The 15,529-nt window shown below is 45.6% G+C and overlaps 1 protein-coding gene across 1 annotated transcript; it reads right to left on the bottom strand.

Annotated features, from left to right (window-relative positions):
* Positions 1 to 4,309: 4,309 nt before the first annotated feature.
* Positions 4,310 to 14,666, bottom strand: LOC110520449. The gene is made up of 7 exons (XM_021597775.2): positions 12,998 to 14,666; positions 12,272 to 12,345; positions 11,041 to 11,275; positions 8,603 to 10,701; positions 7,591 to 7,806; positions 6,113 to 6,237; positions 4,310 to 5,779 (listed from the first exon to the last, which is right to left on the bottom strand). Exons 1-6 carry the CDS (start codon positions 13,332 to 13,334, stop codon positions 6,136 to 6,138), a joined length of 3,063 nt encoding a protein of 1,020 aa, XP_021453450.2. The 5' UTR covers positions 13,335 to 14,666; the 3' UTR covers positions 4,310 to 5,779; positions 6,113 to 6,135.
* Between the last annotated feature and the right edge of the window lie 863 nt (positions 14,667 to 15,529).

The raw sequence follows: 15,529 nt of genomic DNA, 5'->3' as shown, positions 1-15,529 counted from the left end.
TCTTCATGATGCTCTCTGCGCTTTTAATTAACAGACCTCTGAGACTATCACAGTGCAGGTGCATTTATACGGAGACTTGATTACACACAGGTGGATTGTATTTATCATCATTAGTCATTTAGGTCAACATTGGATCATTCAGAGATCCTCACTGAACTTCTGGAGAGAGTTTGCTGCACTGAAAGTAAAGGGGCTGAATAATTTTGCACGCCCAATTTTTCAGTTTTTGATTTGTTAAAAAAGTTTGAAATATCCAATAAATGTCGTTCCACTTCATGATTGTGTCCCACTTGTTGTTGATTCTTCACAAAAAAATACAGTTTTATATCTTTATGTTTGAAGCCTGAAATGTGGCAAAAGGTCGCAAAGTTCAAGGGGGCCGAATACTTTCGCCAGGCACTGTATTTGTTATCATTCCATTTATTCCGCTCTAGTCAGTAGAACGAGTCCGTTCACCCCAATTAAGGTGCCACCAACCTCCTGTGTTCCACAAGAATGATGGCCCATGTTGACTCCAATGTGTCCATGTGTCTATGCATGCGGATGACTCCACACTATACACATCAGCTACTACTGTCATGCTCAAGTAAAAGGAAAGAGCCAGATCAGAGGCAGTAGGGATGACCAGAGATGTTCTCTTGATAAGTGTGTGACTTGGACCATTTTCCTGTCCTGCTAAGCATTCAGAATTTAACAATTACTTTTGGGTGTCAGGGAAAATGTATGAAGTAAAAAGTACATTATTTTTTTTAGGAATATAGGGAAGTAAAAGTAAAACAAATATATAAATAGTAAAGTACAGATACCCTAAAAAACTACTTAAGTTGTACTTTCAAGTATTTTTTACTTAAGCACTTTGCACAACTGGAGCCATGGCTACATGGAACTCTATTCCACATCAAGTAAGTCATACAAGCAGTAAAAACAGATTTTTTTAAACTGTAAAAATACATATTATGGAACAGCGAGGACTGTGAAGAGTCACACACACAGGTACAAACACACACATACAAACACATAACATACACAATGAACACACACGTACACCTGGATAGTGTATAGTAGTAGAGTAGCGGATGGAGGAAACACACAATTTATTGTGAAATCTGTTGTAAATTGTATTTTAATGTTAATTTTTTAATTATAATGTATGTTACTGCCTTCATTTTTGTTGGGCCCAGGAGGAGCTAATGGGACTAAAGGGGTTCCATACTAAATACAAATACAAATGCTTTTCACAGATTTGTCAAGTTGGCTGGATGTCCTTTGGGTGGTAGACAATTCTTGATACACACGGGAAACTGTTGAGCATGAAAACCCAGCAGCGTTGCAGTTCTTGGCACAAACCAGTGTGCCTGTCACCTACCATACCCCGTTCAAAGGCATTTAAATATTTTGTCTTGCCCATTCACCCTCTGAATGGCACACATACACAATCCATGTCTCAATTGTTTCAAGGCTTAAAAATCCTTATTTAACCTCCCTCCTCCCTTTCATCTACACTGATTGAAGTGGATTTAACAGGTGACATCAATAAGGGATCATAGCTTTCACCTGGATTCACCTGGTCAGTCTATGTCATGGAAGGAGCATATTTTGTATACTTAGAGTATAGTGCCATAGACAATAGTAACGTGTGATGGGCTGTTATCAAGAGCAAATTAACTAACAATTTTATAAACAGTTTGGCACGCTATGGTGTCCCTTCCCTGGTATGGTTGCAACACGATGATGGTGGTGAATTTGTTCATAAACATGCAATGCTGTTTACATAACACACATAAACTACTCACTCATATCCATTTAGTGATGGCTGACTATGTTACTGATACTGTCTGATACCCAGTCTGAAGAAACTCCTTAGTTGTAGACACTTCTTGATGGCCCTTCGACAAGGGGCCCTTTTAGATCTTAAAGAACTGGGTTGGTGTAAGTATGTTGTCTATTAGCTACGACCATATAACTGACACATACATCTATGCAAACCATTCAGACCTACAGGGGCCATTTAGAAGATTGTAGAAGATGCAGTCGGGGTCGGGTGAACTGCAGTAGGGTCACGGAAAGTTTTTGAGAAAGATCATTTGGAAAAAAAATATTTTATTGAGAAACTTTATTTATTAGTTTCTTTTAATTTTGATAAGAAATGAAAATTCAATGAATTGAAGGTTATTTGTTGATTTAGAAATATACATCTACTGATTTTAAGGTTGTGTCATTAGATTTGGGGTGTGGTGGGGTGGGGTCGAGAAATTCTCGGGGGAAAAAATGGGGTCCCCGCTGAAAAAGTCACCACTGATTTACGGCTCTTTGCAATCCGTATTGCGGAAATTCAGCATTACAGCGTGATTGAAATTTAAAGACAATCCCCGATTGGACCAACATATAACAGAGTTTACTATGACTGCAGTCTCCTCGAACGCGGGTTAGCGAGTGTTTACCGTGAATGCAGACTCCGCTAACATGGGTTAGCAAAGACTGCGTTCACGGCAAACGCGGCACATGTCGGCTCAATCGGAAATTACCTTTACATTTCTATTGAGCAACCTGTAATGTTTCAACAATACAGACTGAACTGAGCCCTTAGTCATTTTGAGGATGTACCCACATCACCACCGGCCAATTCTCACTACCTAGTATTGGCTGCCATCTTGTGGTATATTAAGTACTGTTTGGTAATGTCCTTGGTGTTACATGAGTCATGGTTACATACAGTATCTGAATACGTATGTGACATTATGTTTTAATGAGAAGCCGATGCTGTCTATATGCTGTGTGGGCACTGTAAATGGATTAGCGACCGTCACCGGTGAATTCCAGCCTTTCTTCGCTCCTCCTAACTCTTCGGATTAGCAGAGGAAATACTGTATGATGTGCCTAAAATAAGTAGAACACTCACAATACTATGTTTATCGTAGTGAATGCCTAAGGTTTTGAATATATATGTCCAAGCTGATGCATTTATCAAACATGCATTGCTCAAGAATTAGACTGTATAGTTCCAAGATAATACAAAGAAGAGAGAATCAAATATGTGAAAACTATTAGAATTTCAAACAAGAAAGGCAAACATTTTAAAGGCAACAATTTATTTCATATCATTCTTTTTATAGATAACCAAACGGAGAGCATCTGAATTATCTGACTTTTAAAATGAAATTCTGAACATATTCAATGTCTCCATAGTATGTGCACGCATTGCATTGAGTATGAAGGAGGTTCTTATATATAAAAAAAGGCCAAACAGCCTAGTTTAAAAAAAAATCAGTATTGAGACAGTAATGTTGATTACACATTTTAGAGATTCACATTTAGACCTGACAGTTTTCCCTTTCATAGATAGATAGGCAGCATTGGAAAAGACAACGGGAGGAAACAGACCCTTACCCCCAACTAGCCAACTCATGGGCCCAATCCCAAATAGATCCCTAGACCCTATGCACTTGTGGAGAACTGAGTGGATTTGACAGGTGTAAGCAATATGGTAATACCTTGTCGTTTTATCTGCTACAGGGAAGTTTCTCCATATTGCTTCTATCAATCAAATCCTCTCCGATCTCAACAAGTGCATAGGGTGTAGGGGTCCTTTAGTGATTGGGCCTATTCCCCCCTCCCAACCCCCTTTCCCAAACTGAAGGTGAGACTAGAGAACCGATACATAGACAAACACCAGTCAACTCATCTCTCAACACCAAAGACAGTAGAAGAAACCCAATATACCTCCTCGTTTTTAACAGACACTACATCTCCACCCCTGTGAACTTTCAAGTTTTCAAATCTGGGCCTCGTCTACTCTCCGGCTACCCCTCCGTTACATCAATGTACTGAATCTTAGGTTTACAACAAAGCTATGGTACACTACATGACCAAAAGTATGTGGACACCTGCTCGTCGAACATCTCATTCCAAAATCGTGGGCATTAATATGGAGTTGGTCCTCCTTATGCTGCTATAACAGCCTTCACTCTTCTGGGAAGGCTTTCCACTAGATGTTGGAACATTGCTGCAGGGACTTGCTTCCATTCAGCCACAAGTGCATTAGTGAGATCGGGCACTGATGTTGGGCGATTAGGCCTGGCTTGCAGTCAGTGTTCTAATTCATTCCAAAGGTGTTCGATGGGGTTGAGGTCAGGTCTCTGTGCAGGCCAGTTTTCCCACACCAATCTCAATAAACCATTTCTGTAAGGACCTCGCTTTGTGCAAGGGGGCATTGTCATGCTGAAACAGGAAAGGGCCTTCCCCAAACTGTTGCCACAAAGTTGGAAGCACAGAATCGTCTGGAATGTCATTGTATGCAGTAGTGACATTCCCTTCACTGGAACTAAGGGGCCTAGTCCGAACCATGACAAACAGCACCAGACCATTATTCCTCCACCACCAAACTTTACAGTTGGCACTATGCATTCGGGCAGGAAGCGTTCTTCTGGCATCCCCCAAACCCAGATTGATCCGTCGGTGAAGAGTGACTCACCATCCGGGGCAGCAGGTAGCCTAGTGGTTAGAGCACTGGGCCAGTAAACTAAAGGTCGCTGGATCGAATCCCCGAACTGACAAGGTAAATATTTGTCGTTCTGCCCCTGAACGAGGCAGTTAACTCACTGTTCCTAGGCCGTCATTGTAAATAAGAATATTTTCTTAACTGACTTGCCTAGTTAAATAAAAATAAAATCTCTAGAGAACGTGTTTCCACTGCTCCAATGTCCAATGTCGGCAAACCTTACACCACTCCAGACGACACTTGGCATTGCATATGGTGATCTTAGGCTTGTGTGCGTGCGGCTGCTCGGCCATGGAGACCCATTTCTTGAAGCTCCTGACAGTTCTTGTGTTGCCGTTGCTTCCAGAGGCAGTTTGGAACTTGGTACGGAGTGTTGCAACCGAGGACATACAATTTTTACGTGCTTCAGCGGTCACATTCTCTGAGCTTGTGTGGCCTACTACTTCACGGATGAGCCATTGTTGCTCCTAGATGTTTCCACTTCACAATAACTGCACTTACAGTTGACTGGGGCAGCTCTAGCAGGGCAGAAACTGACTTGTTGGAAAGATGGCATCCTATGACGGTGCCACGTTTAACAAGATGGCGCCGACAGAGGGGGTCACCTTGCTTACGAAACTATGCAATATTTAGTTTTTTTATTGTTAGATTACTTGTTGATATTGCTGCATTGTTGGATCTAGAAGCACAAGCATTTCACTGCACCTGCAATAACATCTGCTAACCATGTGTATGTGACCAATAAAATTTGATTTGAAAGTCACTGAGCTCTATTGAGATTGCATGGCTGTGTCCTCGATTTTATATACCTGTCAGCAATGGGTGTGGCTGAAATAGCCAAATCCACTAATTTGAAGGGGTGTCCACATGCTTTTGGTGATATCGTGTATAAGTGCACTCAAAGATTCAGTCTATACATAGAAAAATAATGATAGAAATAACAATAGTGGTAATAATTATCATTGTCATAATATATTTCTGTCATTTCCATTCTACACATTTTTCATTTACATAAACTGTGACGTCGTCAACCATTTAAATACAGTGACGCCACAGTTGCCCCACCCCCTGAGTGTAAAGTTCAAGTTGAAACCCCTGTAGCTACTGAAAACGCAAACAAGAATTTAGGTTTGGTTATTTAAATAACAATAATCATAGTAATTACATCTTTCCTGGGAGCCTTGTGCTTGGATGTGATGGACGCATTGCATGTACAAGCTTTCAGTTCAACAATGTGCTCTACTCTCTTCATCACGGCAGTCAATGTAGACAGCCTCAACCCTAAAAACACAAACAGGACAGTTAGGGAACTGGAGAGTTAGTCCGACAACGCACAAAGGACAGGAATTCAATCATAAAAGGCTAACTTCACTGATAGGAGCAGTGCTGACATACTGTACACTTAAAGGACAAAACAACCACCCAGTGGAACAGTTAAAAGCAGCGGGTGGCCGTCATGTCACCTCCGACTTCAGAACATCAGCTGCCATTTTGTGTTCATTTCCCGACTTTTCTACATGTTGAGTCGACACCAACAGGTGAGCACTGAGCACTGCGTACTGAGCACGACTGACGTTTGTTATGGTTTGTCTTTCCCTTAAGAGGGACACTCACCTCTCTCCCTCCCCAGTCAGCTCTCAGGATGCAGCAATACAGCTGCGACACTTATACAGCCTTTGGTCATGGGTCCGAATGTGGTTCTTCACATTCCTCATCCTGAAGAACGTCTTACTGCACAGCTACAAAACACAGAGAGGGGGGTGTTCAATACCATATCAGTTCATAGCTACAGGCCAGGCAGGGGGGTGTTCAATACCATATCAGTTCATAGTTACAGGCCAGGAGGGGAGGAGGGTTGTTCAATACCATATCAGTTCATAGCTACAGGCCAGGCAGAGAGGGGGGGGGGGGGTTTCAATACCATATCAGTTCATAGTTACAGGCCAGGCAGGGGGGTGTTCAATACCATATCAGTTCATAGCTACAGGCCAGGCAGGGGGGTGTTCAATACCATATCAGTTCATAGTTACAGGCCAGGAGGGGAGGAGGGTTGTTCAATACCATATCAGTTCATAGCTACAGGCCAGGCAGGGGGGTGTTCAATACCATATCAGTTCATAGCTACAGGCCAGGCAGAGAGGGGGGGGGGGGGTTTCAATACCATATCAGTTCATAGTTACAGGCCAGGAGGGGAGGAGGGTTGTTCAATACCATATCAGTTCATAGTTACAGGCCAGGCGGGGAGGAGGGTTGTTCAATACCATATCAGTTCATAGCTACAGGCCAGGCAGGGGGGTGTTCAATACCATATCAGTTCATAGCTACAGGCCAGGCAGGGGGGTGTTCAATACCATATCAGTTCATAGTTACAGGCCAGGAGGGGAGGAGGGTTGTTCAATACCATATCAGTTCATAGCTACAGGCCAGGCAGGGGGGTGTTCAATACCATATCAGTTCATAGCTACAGGCCAGGCAGGGGGGTGTTCAATACCATATCAGTTCATAGTTACAGGCCAGGCAGGGGGGTGTTCAATACCATATCAGTTCATAGCTACAGGCCAGGCAGGGGGGTGTTCAATACCATATCAGTTCATAGTTACAGGCCAGGCGGGGAGGAGGGTTGTTCAATACCATATCAGTTCATAGCTATAGGCCAGGCAGGGGGGTGTTCAATACCATATCAGTTCATAGTTACAGGCCAGGCAGGGGGGGGGGGTGTTCAATACCATATCAGTTCATAGTTACAGGCCAGGCAGGGGGGGGGGGGTGTTCAATACCATATCAGTTCATAGCTACAGGCCAGGCAGAGAGGGGGGTGTTCAATACCATATCAGTTCATAGCTATAGGCCAGGCAGGGGGGGGTGTTCAATACCATATCTGTTCATAGTTACAGGCCAGGCAGAGAGGGGGGGGGGGGGGGGGGTTCAATACCAGCAGATAGGAAAGAGGTGAGGAATGAGGGGGCTAGGGGCAGGAGTTTAGGGAAGGAGTGGGGGTAGAAGCATGGGTGGGGGGGTAGGAAAGGGGTGAGGGGGGTAGGGAGGGGTAGGAGAAAGACAGTAGTAGTTTGGTTTCCAGTTGCAGTACATACAGGGCAGGGCCAGTGCTTGCCCTCGATGTGCCTGATGCGGTGCATGAGGAGGCTGGTACAGTCCTTGTAGGAGGCCCGGCACTGCAGGCAGACGTGGGATGACTTGGCCTTGGGGGCCTGACTGCGAGGACTCCGCAGTTGCTTGAGCCGCGCACGGCAGATCGAGTCCAACAGGGCGGGGCCTCGGCTAGGCAGGTGGAGGGGCTTAGCTTGCTTCTGTGGAGAGAGAGGGAGAAGAATCCATTCTGTTAGATAACGAAACTTTAAAAAATGAACATTAAAATACATTTTACAACAGAACACACATGGACTTCTTTAGATGTCTTTGTGCTCTTTTTTTGCTGTACAAGGTCATTACATATTGTAGCTTGATGAGATATGTGTGCGTCGGCGGAGCAATCAATATGGAATGTTATCCAACTCAATTTAGTCTCCAAAAGTAGGAAGCATGTATCCTTAGCCCAGATCCGACATTTCCCAACGTAATCTAAGAGAGCATTAAAGTAGTGTCAACATTTTTAACAGTGTGAAGGCAATGCTCCCGTTAGTTACCAAAGAAAACCAACAGTGTGACTGATGATTAGACCCCATTTCCCCTCAGACCAGGATTGGTTCAGCCATTTGACCCCTGACTGAATCCTCAATCTGATAAATGGTGTTATGGAAAGATAACTGTTAACTCCACCCACCCCTGACCTCCCCTCTACCACTCCTCTCCTAAAATCCTCAGGAGAACTGTGGAGGAAAGCATGGCTGCATATCAATAGTTTCAAACTGGCTTCATTTCCTTGCCTCCTTCCCTTGATCTGAACTGATTTCAGAGAATTGGCCAGGTGAGTCCTTCAGTAGACCTATGATATTTCTTTCTTCTACAGTACCTTGTGTTTTCTTGTTAGTGAAGTTGACAGAAATAAGATGAGGACTGAGAACAGCAGCAGCCCACTTGAAACTCGTCCCAAATAATAGGAGAGAATGTGCAAGAACAGTTATACTATGCATCCCTGGTGTGTACCTTTGGTTTGTCCCGTGCTCTGTGTGCACCCTTTGACCCTTTGGCTCTAACCAGGTGGGGGGCCTTGTGTTGGTGAATGTTGACAGCCCTTGGTGGCCCCTGCCTCTTGGTTTGACTTTGGTTCACACTCTTCTCCTCTCGCTCCTTTTTCACCATGGGCAAAGTGGGGGGACCTCCTCTGGCCCTCAGGACCCTGTCCGGGCCCCCCCCGGGACCTAACCTCTCCCCCCTCGAGACAGATCGTGTTAGGCAGATATCCACACTCTCCTCCTCCCTCTTCACCCCCACCATGGGCCCTCCAGGCGGCCGGCAGAAGCTGAAGAGGAAGCCTGGATCTAGAAGCTTGACAGGGGGCTTGATCTGCCTCTTACCCAGCTCTGGGGAGGGCGACTCGGGGAAAGGCCCCACCATGGGTAGAGGGTCTGCTGGTTCCTCCTTGATGACCCTGTACAGAGGATGGCTATGGAGGGGAGGAGGGACATTGTCAGGGCTGAGGATGCTGCTGTTTTTCCTTCTGCTCAGAGCTCCAGGCCCTCTCTCCGTGACCCCCCTTGCTCCCTGGTTGCACCCTGTCCTCATACTCTTCTCTCTGGACTTATGCTGGGCTCTCCCAGTCTCTTTCATGCCACTCCGCTCCGGCTTGGCTTTGGCCAACAGACACCCGCTGTTGTAGCGGAGCACCCTGACAGTCTCCATGGTACCCTTGTTCCTGGGGTGGGCCCTGGGAGGGGGGATGTGTGTGTTTGGGCGTTGGCCATGTGAGGGGAGTTGCAGGGCTGAGATGGCGTAGTCGGCATGTTCCGGTTTGATCCTGAGAGCAGAGATGTTCCTCTTGGGATTTGGAACTCTGGCATTCCCAGAGCGGGGCGGGAGGTGCGGAGGGGGATGGCTGACTTCTTCACCCCTGACAGAACGCCTGAGATCCCTGCCGCCGTAGGCCGGCCTGGACACGGGCTGCAGCAGGTCCGGTAATGCCACTTTACTGCGCATGCTCCTGTCGCTGGGTGGAAAAGGACGGGGCTGTCTGGATCTCTTCAGTCTCCTGTCCTCCATGCTGATTGGATACACAGGCTCCTTCTTTATGATCCTGTTCAAGAAGTGGGCATTGGCAGGGGTGCAGAGAGGGAGGGACAGGGGCAGCCCCCCGAACGGCAGACCCCCCAACCCCTGGGGGCGGGGTTTCCTCCGCTTAGTCAGCGAATAATTATTGACTTTCAGCTTCCGGAGCCGTTTCTTCTGCCTCCAGCCAATCAGATCCTCCGGTCTGGGGAGGAGGGACGTCCTCTGTAACCCGAGCACGCTCATCAGCCGGTACTTCTCCAGCGCTCTGAAATTATCTTTCTCATCTTCCTCCTCCACCCTCACTATGTTGGCCTCAGAGCAAGTCCTCTGTCTGGAGGAGGTGGAGGCAGGACAGGGGACTGGGGGTGGCTTTCGGCCCTGAGGAGGGCTCTCTGTCCTGGGCAGCATACTCTGGACCTCCTTGGCGGCCCCGGGAGTGGAGCGAAGGAGACGGGTACATGTGTGGGGCAAGGAGGAAGAGGGGACATTTCGGGAGCGGGGGTTGGAGGGGAAATTTTTTCGGGGGGAAGAGGTTATTTTACAGGAGGGGGATTTGAAGTCCATGAGCTTCATCCTGTGCATGGGGCTGAGGGGGAGTCCGTTCCGCCCTGGAGGGTGGGCGCTGGGTCTGAGGGGGCGACGGGGCGACCGTCTGGTGGGGCTCTCCTCCCCTGACTCATCGGACTGATCCAGAATCAGTCTGAAGCCATCACCCAAACCCCTCACCACTCTTCCCCCAGCCACCCTCTCCCTGCCCTCTCCAGCCAATCCCTTCTTCCTGTCCTTCTGGTGGTGGCGGAGCTCCATGGGAGCCCCAGGGCACTGCGATGGGTAGCCCAGGGCAGAGTGCTCCGTGTTGGGGTAGCGGGAGGTGTGGTCCGCCTGCTCCCTCTGGAGGGCCGCGCAGGCCTCCACGGCAGGCCACATGCCCAGATGACGGGCCATAGTGCTGACCTCTGACAGGTCCTCCTCAGACACACACAGAGTAGAGGAGTAGGAGAAGTCCAGCAGAGACACCAGGCTAGACTCACTGAAACCTACAGGGCAGGGAGAGGGAGGTGATTAAACAGGAAGTGAAAGCTAAAAAGTTGAGAGATTTAATTTTTATCTGAGAGAGTGAGAAAGAGAGCGGGAAAGAAAGAGAGAGAGCGAGAAAGATAGATTCAATTAAGAGAGAATAAATATAGGCACAAACATCAGCCCTAGCCGATGTGGAGTTGGTGTGGTGTGGAGTTCATTTCAGAGGAGTAGTCGTCATGTCCATGCCAAAACAACATGAGCATTTTCAAAATGAGAGAGCAGAGCAGATAGAAGATAAAGAAACAGATGGATAAAGAAACAACCCCGTTCAGAGAGTGTGTGTGACCGTTTCATACCTGTGAGATCGATGTCAGACCTGGCGCTAGGGGCGGAGTCCATCTCAGTGAATACTTCCTGGAAGTACTCGCTCACTGCCACCAGCACTGCCTTGTGGGCAGAGTAAGAGCGTCCGTCTGTCCTCAGAGTGATGTCACAGAACAGTCCTGCCTCCCGCTGGCTCCTCAGCTTATTCAACACGTCACGGCTGTGTGACATCATTGTCTGAGAGAGACGGCTCTCGCCCACACCCTTCTGTTGGAGAGAGTTAGCATGAGCGAGAGGAGGAAAAGAGACACCAATAATTGTGAGAACGCGATTGAAGAAAAGAGAACGTGAGAGACAGAAGTATGAAATTATTGAACATGTGAGTGAGAGAACATCACAATTCAGTATCAGTGCTGTCCAGAGAATGTGAGTGGAGTTGAAGAGTCGGAAATTCCGCTCATCGCTCCAGCACTCCACATCCTTTCCAACCGCTCCTCGCTCACAGGAAAAAGAACTGCCCCTCCGAATTCACTCCATTCATTCAAATCACAATGTAACCAACACCCATCTATTTCTGTGACTACCTGGACCTACCATTTGGTATTGAAACCAAACCATATGATTTCAATGAAAATTATTTTAATAAACATGAAAAGGTGAATGTAAGAAGCGCTCATAATTTCAAATAGGCTACATGTTGTATTAAACAGCATATAAACACTCTAAATAGGTCAGGAGCCAGACAGGGAGCCTAAGAAGGAACGTAAATGAATTATTTAGGCTATATTATTTCAATGATATAGCCTACAATGAAATACCTTGTGAAGCATTTATGAATGAGACACTAGGCTGGTAGCTACATAAAGCGCTCAGCATTTAAACAACATTGTATTAAATCATTATAGTCTGTAAATTGCTCATATAGGCTGTGACTTACTTAGAATTAAATAGAAAAAATGCTCTTGGTTCTCACCTTTGTTACCTTGATTTGGCACCTGTGCATTTTATCAGTTTCTTTATGAAAATATTTAGCCAACTCCACGACAGTAGCTAAAGCAGCACACAAGTAGATTACAAATGCATGCTGGGCCAGGCATGCCCTGAGCTCATGAAGTGAGCGCTACTGGAGCGAAATTGTAACAGCGACGCTCCAGCCTTTGGGAATCTCGCTCCACGCTCCAGTCAAATTGAGCAGGCTCCGCTCCAGCTCCGCTCACATACTCTACTGATGATCACCTGATGTTCTACTATTCCATCTCTTACCTCAAGACTCTTGTTCCTCTGCTCAAGGCACTCTGAACATCCCAGGACAAAGTCTCGGATCTGAAAATACATCCCTGAGGATGAATCAATAATGTATGTTATTTCAATGATCATCATATCCAATATTTTATTCACAAAACAAACCATATTACACAAGCAGTGTTTGACCACCAAAAGGGTCCTAATGTTTTTGAACAGCAAAACAAGACCAGTCATTCTTCAATGTAGTTCAACATGATCTTTCTGACTAAAAGTAGCCTTGGGGGTTAAGAGTGTTGGGCCAGTAACCAAAAGGTCACTGATTTGAATCTCCAAGCAGAATAGTTGGGGAAAAATCTGTTGACATGGCCTTGAGCAAGGCACTTACTCCTAATTGCGCCTGAAAATTGCCCTGGATAAGAGCATCTGCTAAATGACTCAAAATGTAAATGACAAATGGCCATTATAATAACACCTCTGTCTAAAGCCTGCACTTGTGATGAGAATAGAGAAATGCATTGTTTACACTAGATTATAGAGAAGCAACATAGGGGAAGTCAGCCACAATAGAGAGCGTTAGATGTGTTTAAATTACAGCCTATACCAAGCCTCACAATAACATTATACTGACATATTTTGGTCTATGGGCCAGTTTGGGGAACATCCCAAGTGGTTTTTATCATTGTCCTGTGTATCAATGCCACCGAAGATCGATAATAACGAACCATCCCACGAGTCCACACTCACCCTCCCACCAGTAGTTCTCGGCCACAGATCTGTACGTGTCCTCCAGGGAGTGGTGGCGCGTGCCTGGCCGTCGCCGGTGGAAAGTGGCGATTGCCCCGAACCGTCGGTCCTCGTCAAGCACCTCCCGGTAATGGATGAAGCCTCTCTCCAACTTCTTACGGTACAGCAGTCCGTCAATCAATTCGAAGTTTGGCGAGCAACCCAAGGATTTACGCCCCGTCGGAGCACGGGCGGCGTCGGGCTCCCCCGCGAGCATCCGCACTCGGTCGGGTAATTTGGATGGAGAAAATGTGTCATCATTCTCGTATTGTGTTTTATAGTTGCATTCGCCGGCCATTTTAGCCGGACTTCTTTTTTGTATCTGCTGTAAACTACTTTTTCCTTATTGTGTCTATCCCTCTTCCTCTCCGCCGTCCGAAAGCAAAAACAAAAGCTATGTCCCCTTGCACCGTTCTGGGGATTACGGCAGAGGGAGCCGTCTGTGCGTCACGGTTGCAAGTTTCCTCGACCCAAAAGTTGTCAAGTGTCAGGTGTTGTCAACTCCACGTGGATGCGGTGACAGCAGTGGACAGTAACAAAAGATTAAAGACGGGCCAGGAAAACATAGGTCTATTTCATCCTATGAAACTTTCAAATTAACATATTGGCAACCTATTTGGAGAATCTATTTATGTTGCATTCCATCGTGGTTAAAAACATTTACTGAGACAATGTGGCACGCTTAGCCACTATAATCAAAAAAGTATCCAATAACAGTCTGCAGCACAATAACTATGTAGCTGATTTGTTTGAATAGGAGAAATGTCACCAGCATATTTCCATGAAGTCAGCATCTCTTTGGCGATCATCCATACATTCCTGGGTCATGATCATAACCCGAACAGAGCAGTCTCATCCAGAGTCAAAGTGGATGTCCTACACAAACCGGGGTAATCCAACAGAGACTAAACGTGCACTTCCTTGATAAATCCAATATATTATTTGATGATGATGGAGCCAATAAAAAAGTAAATACTATATTCCAGATTTTTATAATGTAGGTCTGGATAGACTATATTTCAGTGGCAAAGTTTATTTGAAAGAAAATGCATTTTGATTCTTCATTATCCCAAATGCCCATAATGAAGATGTTGGCTAATTACAATCGCGCCCACCCAATAACAAATGAGAAATATCGCATCAACCCCAGGCATAAACAAGTGATACAATGTCACCAGCTATTTATCTTCTTATTTCACATCACTGGGCGCGACAATGTATCATCGAAGTGCCAACAAGCCAAATCAACAGATGTATCCATCCTTTTCTGTTCACAATTGCAATTGTCGGGTAGCTAAATGACGACGACTCACTATTCCCCTGGTGTAACTTGTGATTTGTTTCGCTAACTCGGAAGCAACATGATGATGCAGCGATCTGTCCAGCATCGCGAGTTGGACGACCAATTCCTGAATCGAGGTGTTTCGCCGATCACCACAAATATTAAAAATGTCAAAATAATGTCTCTAAAATCAACACAAGACAACCGTATGTGCTCTCCGACTCATTCCATATCTCTTCCCTTTACGCAAAACAAGTCAGATGATCAAATAATCCTTTTTTATTTTTTTTACTCATAACCTTCTGTTGGTTACTACATGACAACCTAACATCCTTCTAACCCTCACAGGATCTTCCCCCTCCTTTAGTCAATGCCTATTAGTAGACACTTTAAAGAGCCCCGACCATAGACAATGCGATTGGCCATTCGAACTGCCAGTCAGGGAGTGTTTTTCATGCATCAAGATAGGTTGTTGACGTCAGTATTGCCTCACTTAGTGCCCACCGTCAAATTGATTACTGAGAAATAGAATTGATACAATAATCAATTCCGCTACTTATCTTATATCAACCAATGCCTCTGTAGGGAATTCATATTCATAGGCAAATTCTTAGATTAATCTTCTTTTGCATTCAGACCGAGAAATGCGATCAGAGGACAAAACGTCCAGGCATTCTTCTGCAACATGCTATAAATATAAACATGTTTAGAAATGCACCCACAATGTTGTCATCTAAGTTTTTTCATGTGAATGCGTAACGTGTTGTAGGCTGGAATGGCAGGAGTGGCAGTAATTGGTTTAATGTTATATTATTGAATGTAGAGCAGTCCCTTTCTTATAAGGATGATGGGCTTTACAATCAAATGAGTAACATGCTTCCAGTTGTATGTAGTTTAGGTAAGTCATTATCCATACTGACTGTTTGATGTAAGGCCAGAGTGAACCACCCAAGCCCTCAACCCTGCACCTGACTGTATAAACATAATCAACATCATCATCTTCATCCAAGGCATGACATGCAGCATGCAATAAAGTGATGGAGACAAACTATACATCACTGCTCTGTAAGATTATGCCCTAACTGTACTTGTGAACATTCAACTGTGGTTGGAAAGACGATGGGATCTGTTCTAGTGGTAATTAAGGCTCTTACGGCTCTTAATTTCCCACTGGACACCGGTCTAGTGTTATGATGCTGCAAGGGGCAGTG

The sequence above is a fragment of the Oncorhynchus mykiss genome, chromosome 3, assembly GCF_013265735.2.
Source record: "Oncorhynchus mykiss isolate Arlee chromosome 3, USDA_OmykA_1.1, whole genome shotgun sequence".
Classification (NCBI taxonomy): Eukaryota; Metazoa; Chordata; class Actinopteri; order Salmoniformes; family Salmonidae; genus Oncorhynchus; species Oncorhynchus mykiss.
This window is presented reverse-complemented; position numbering and strand designations above follow the sequence as displayed.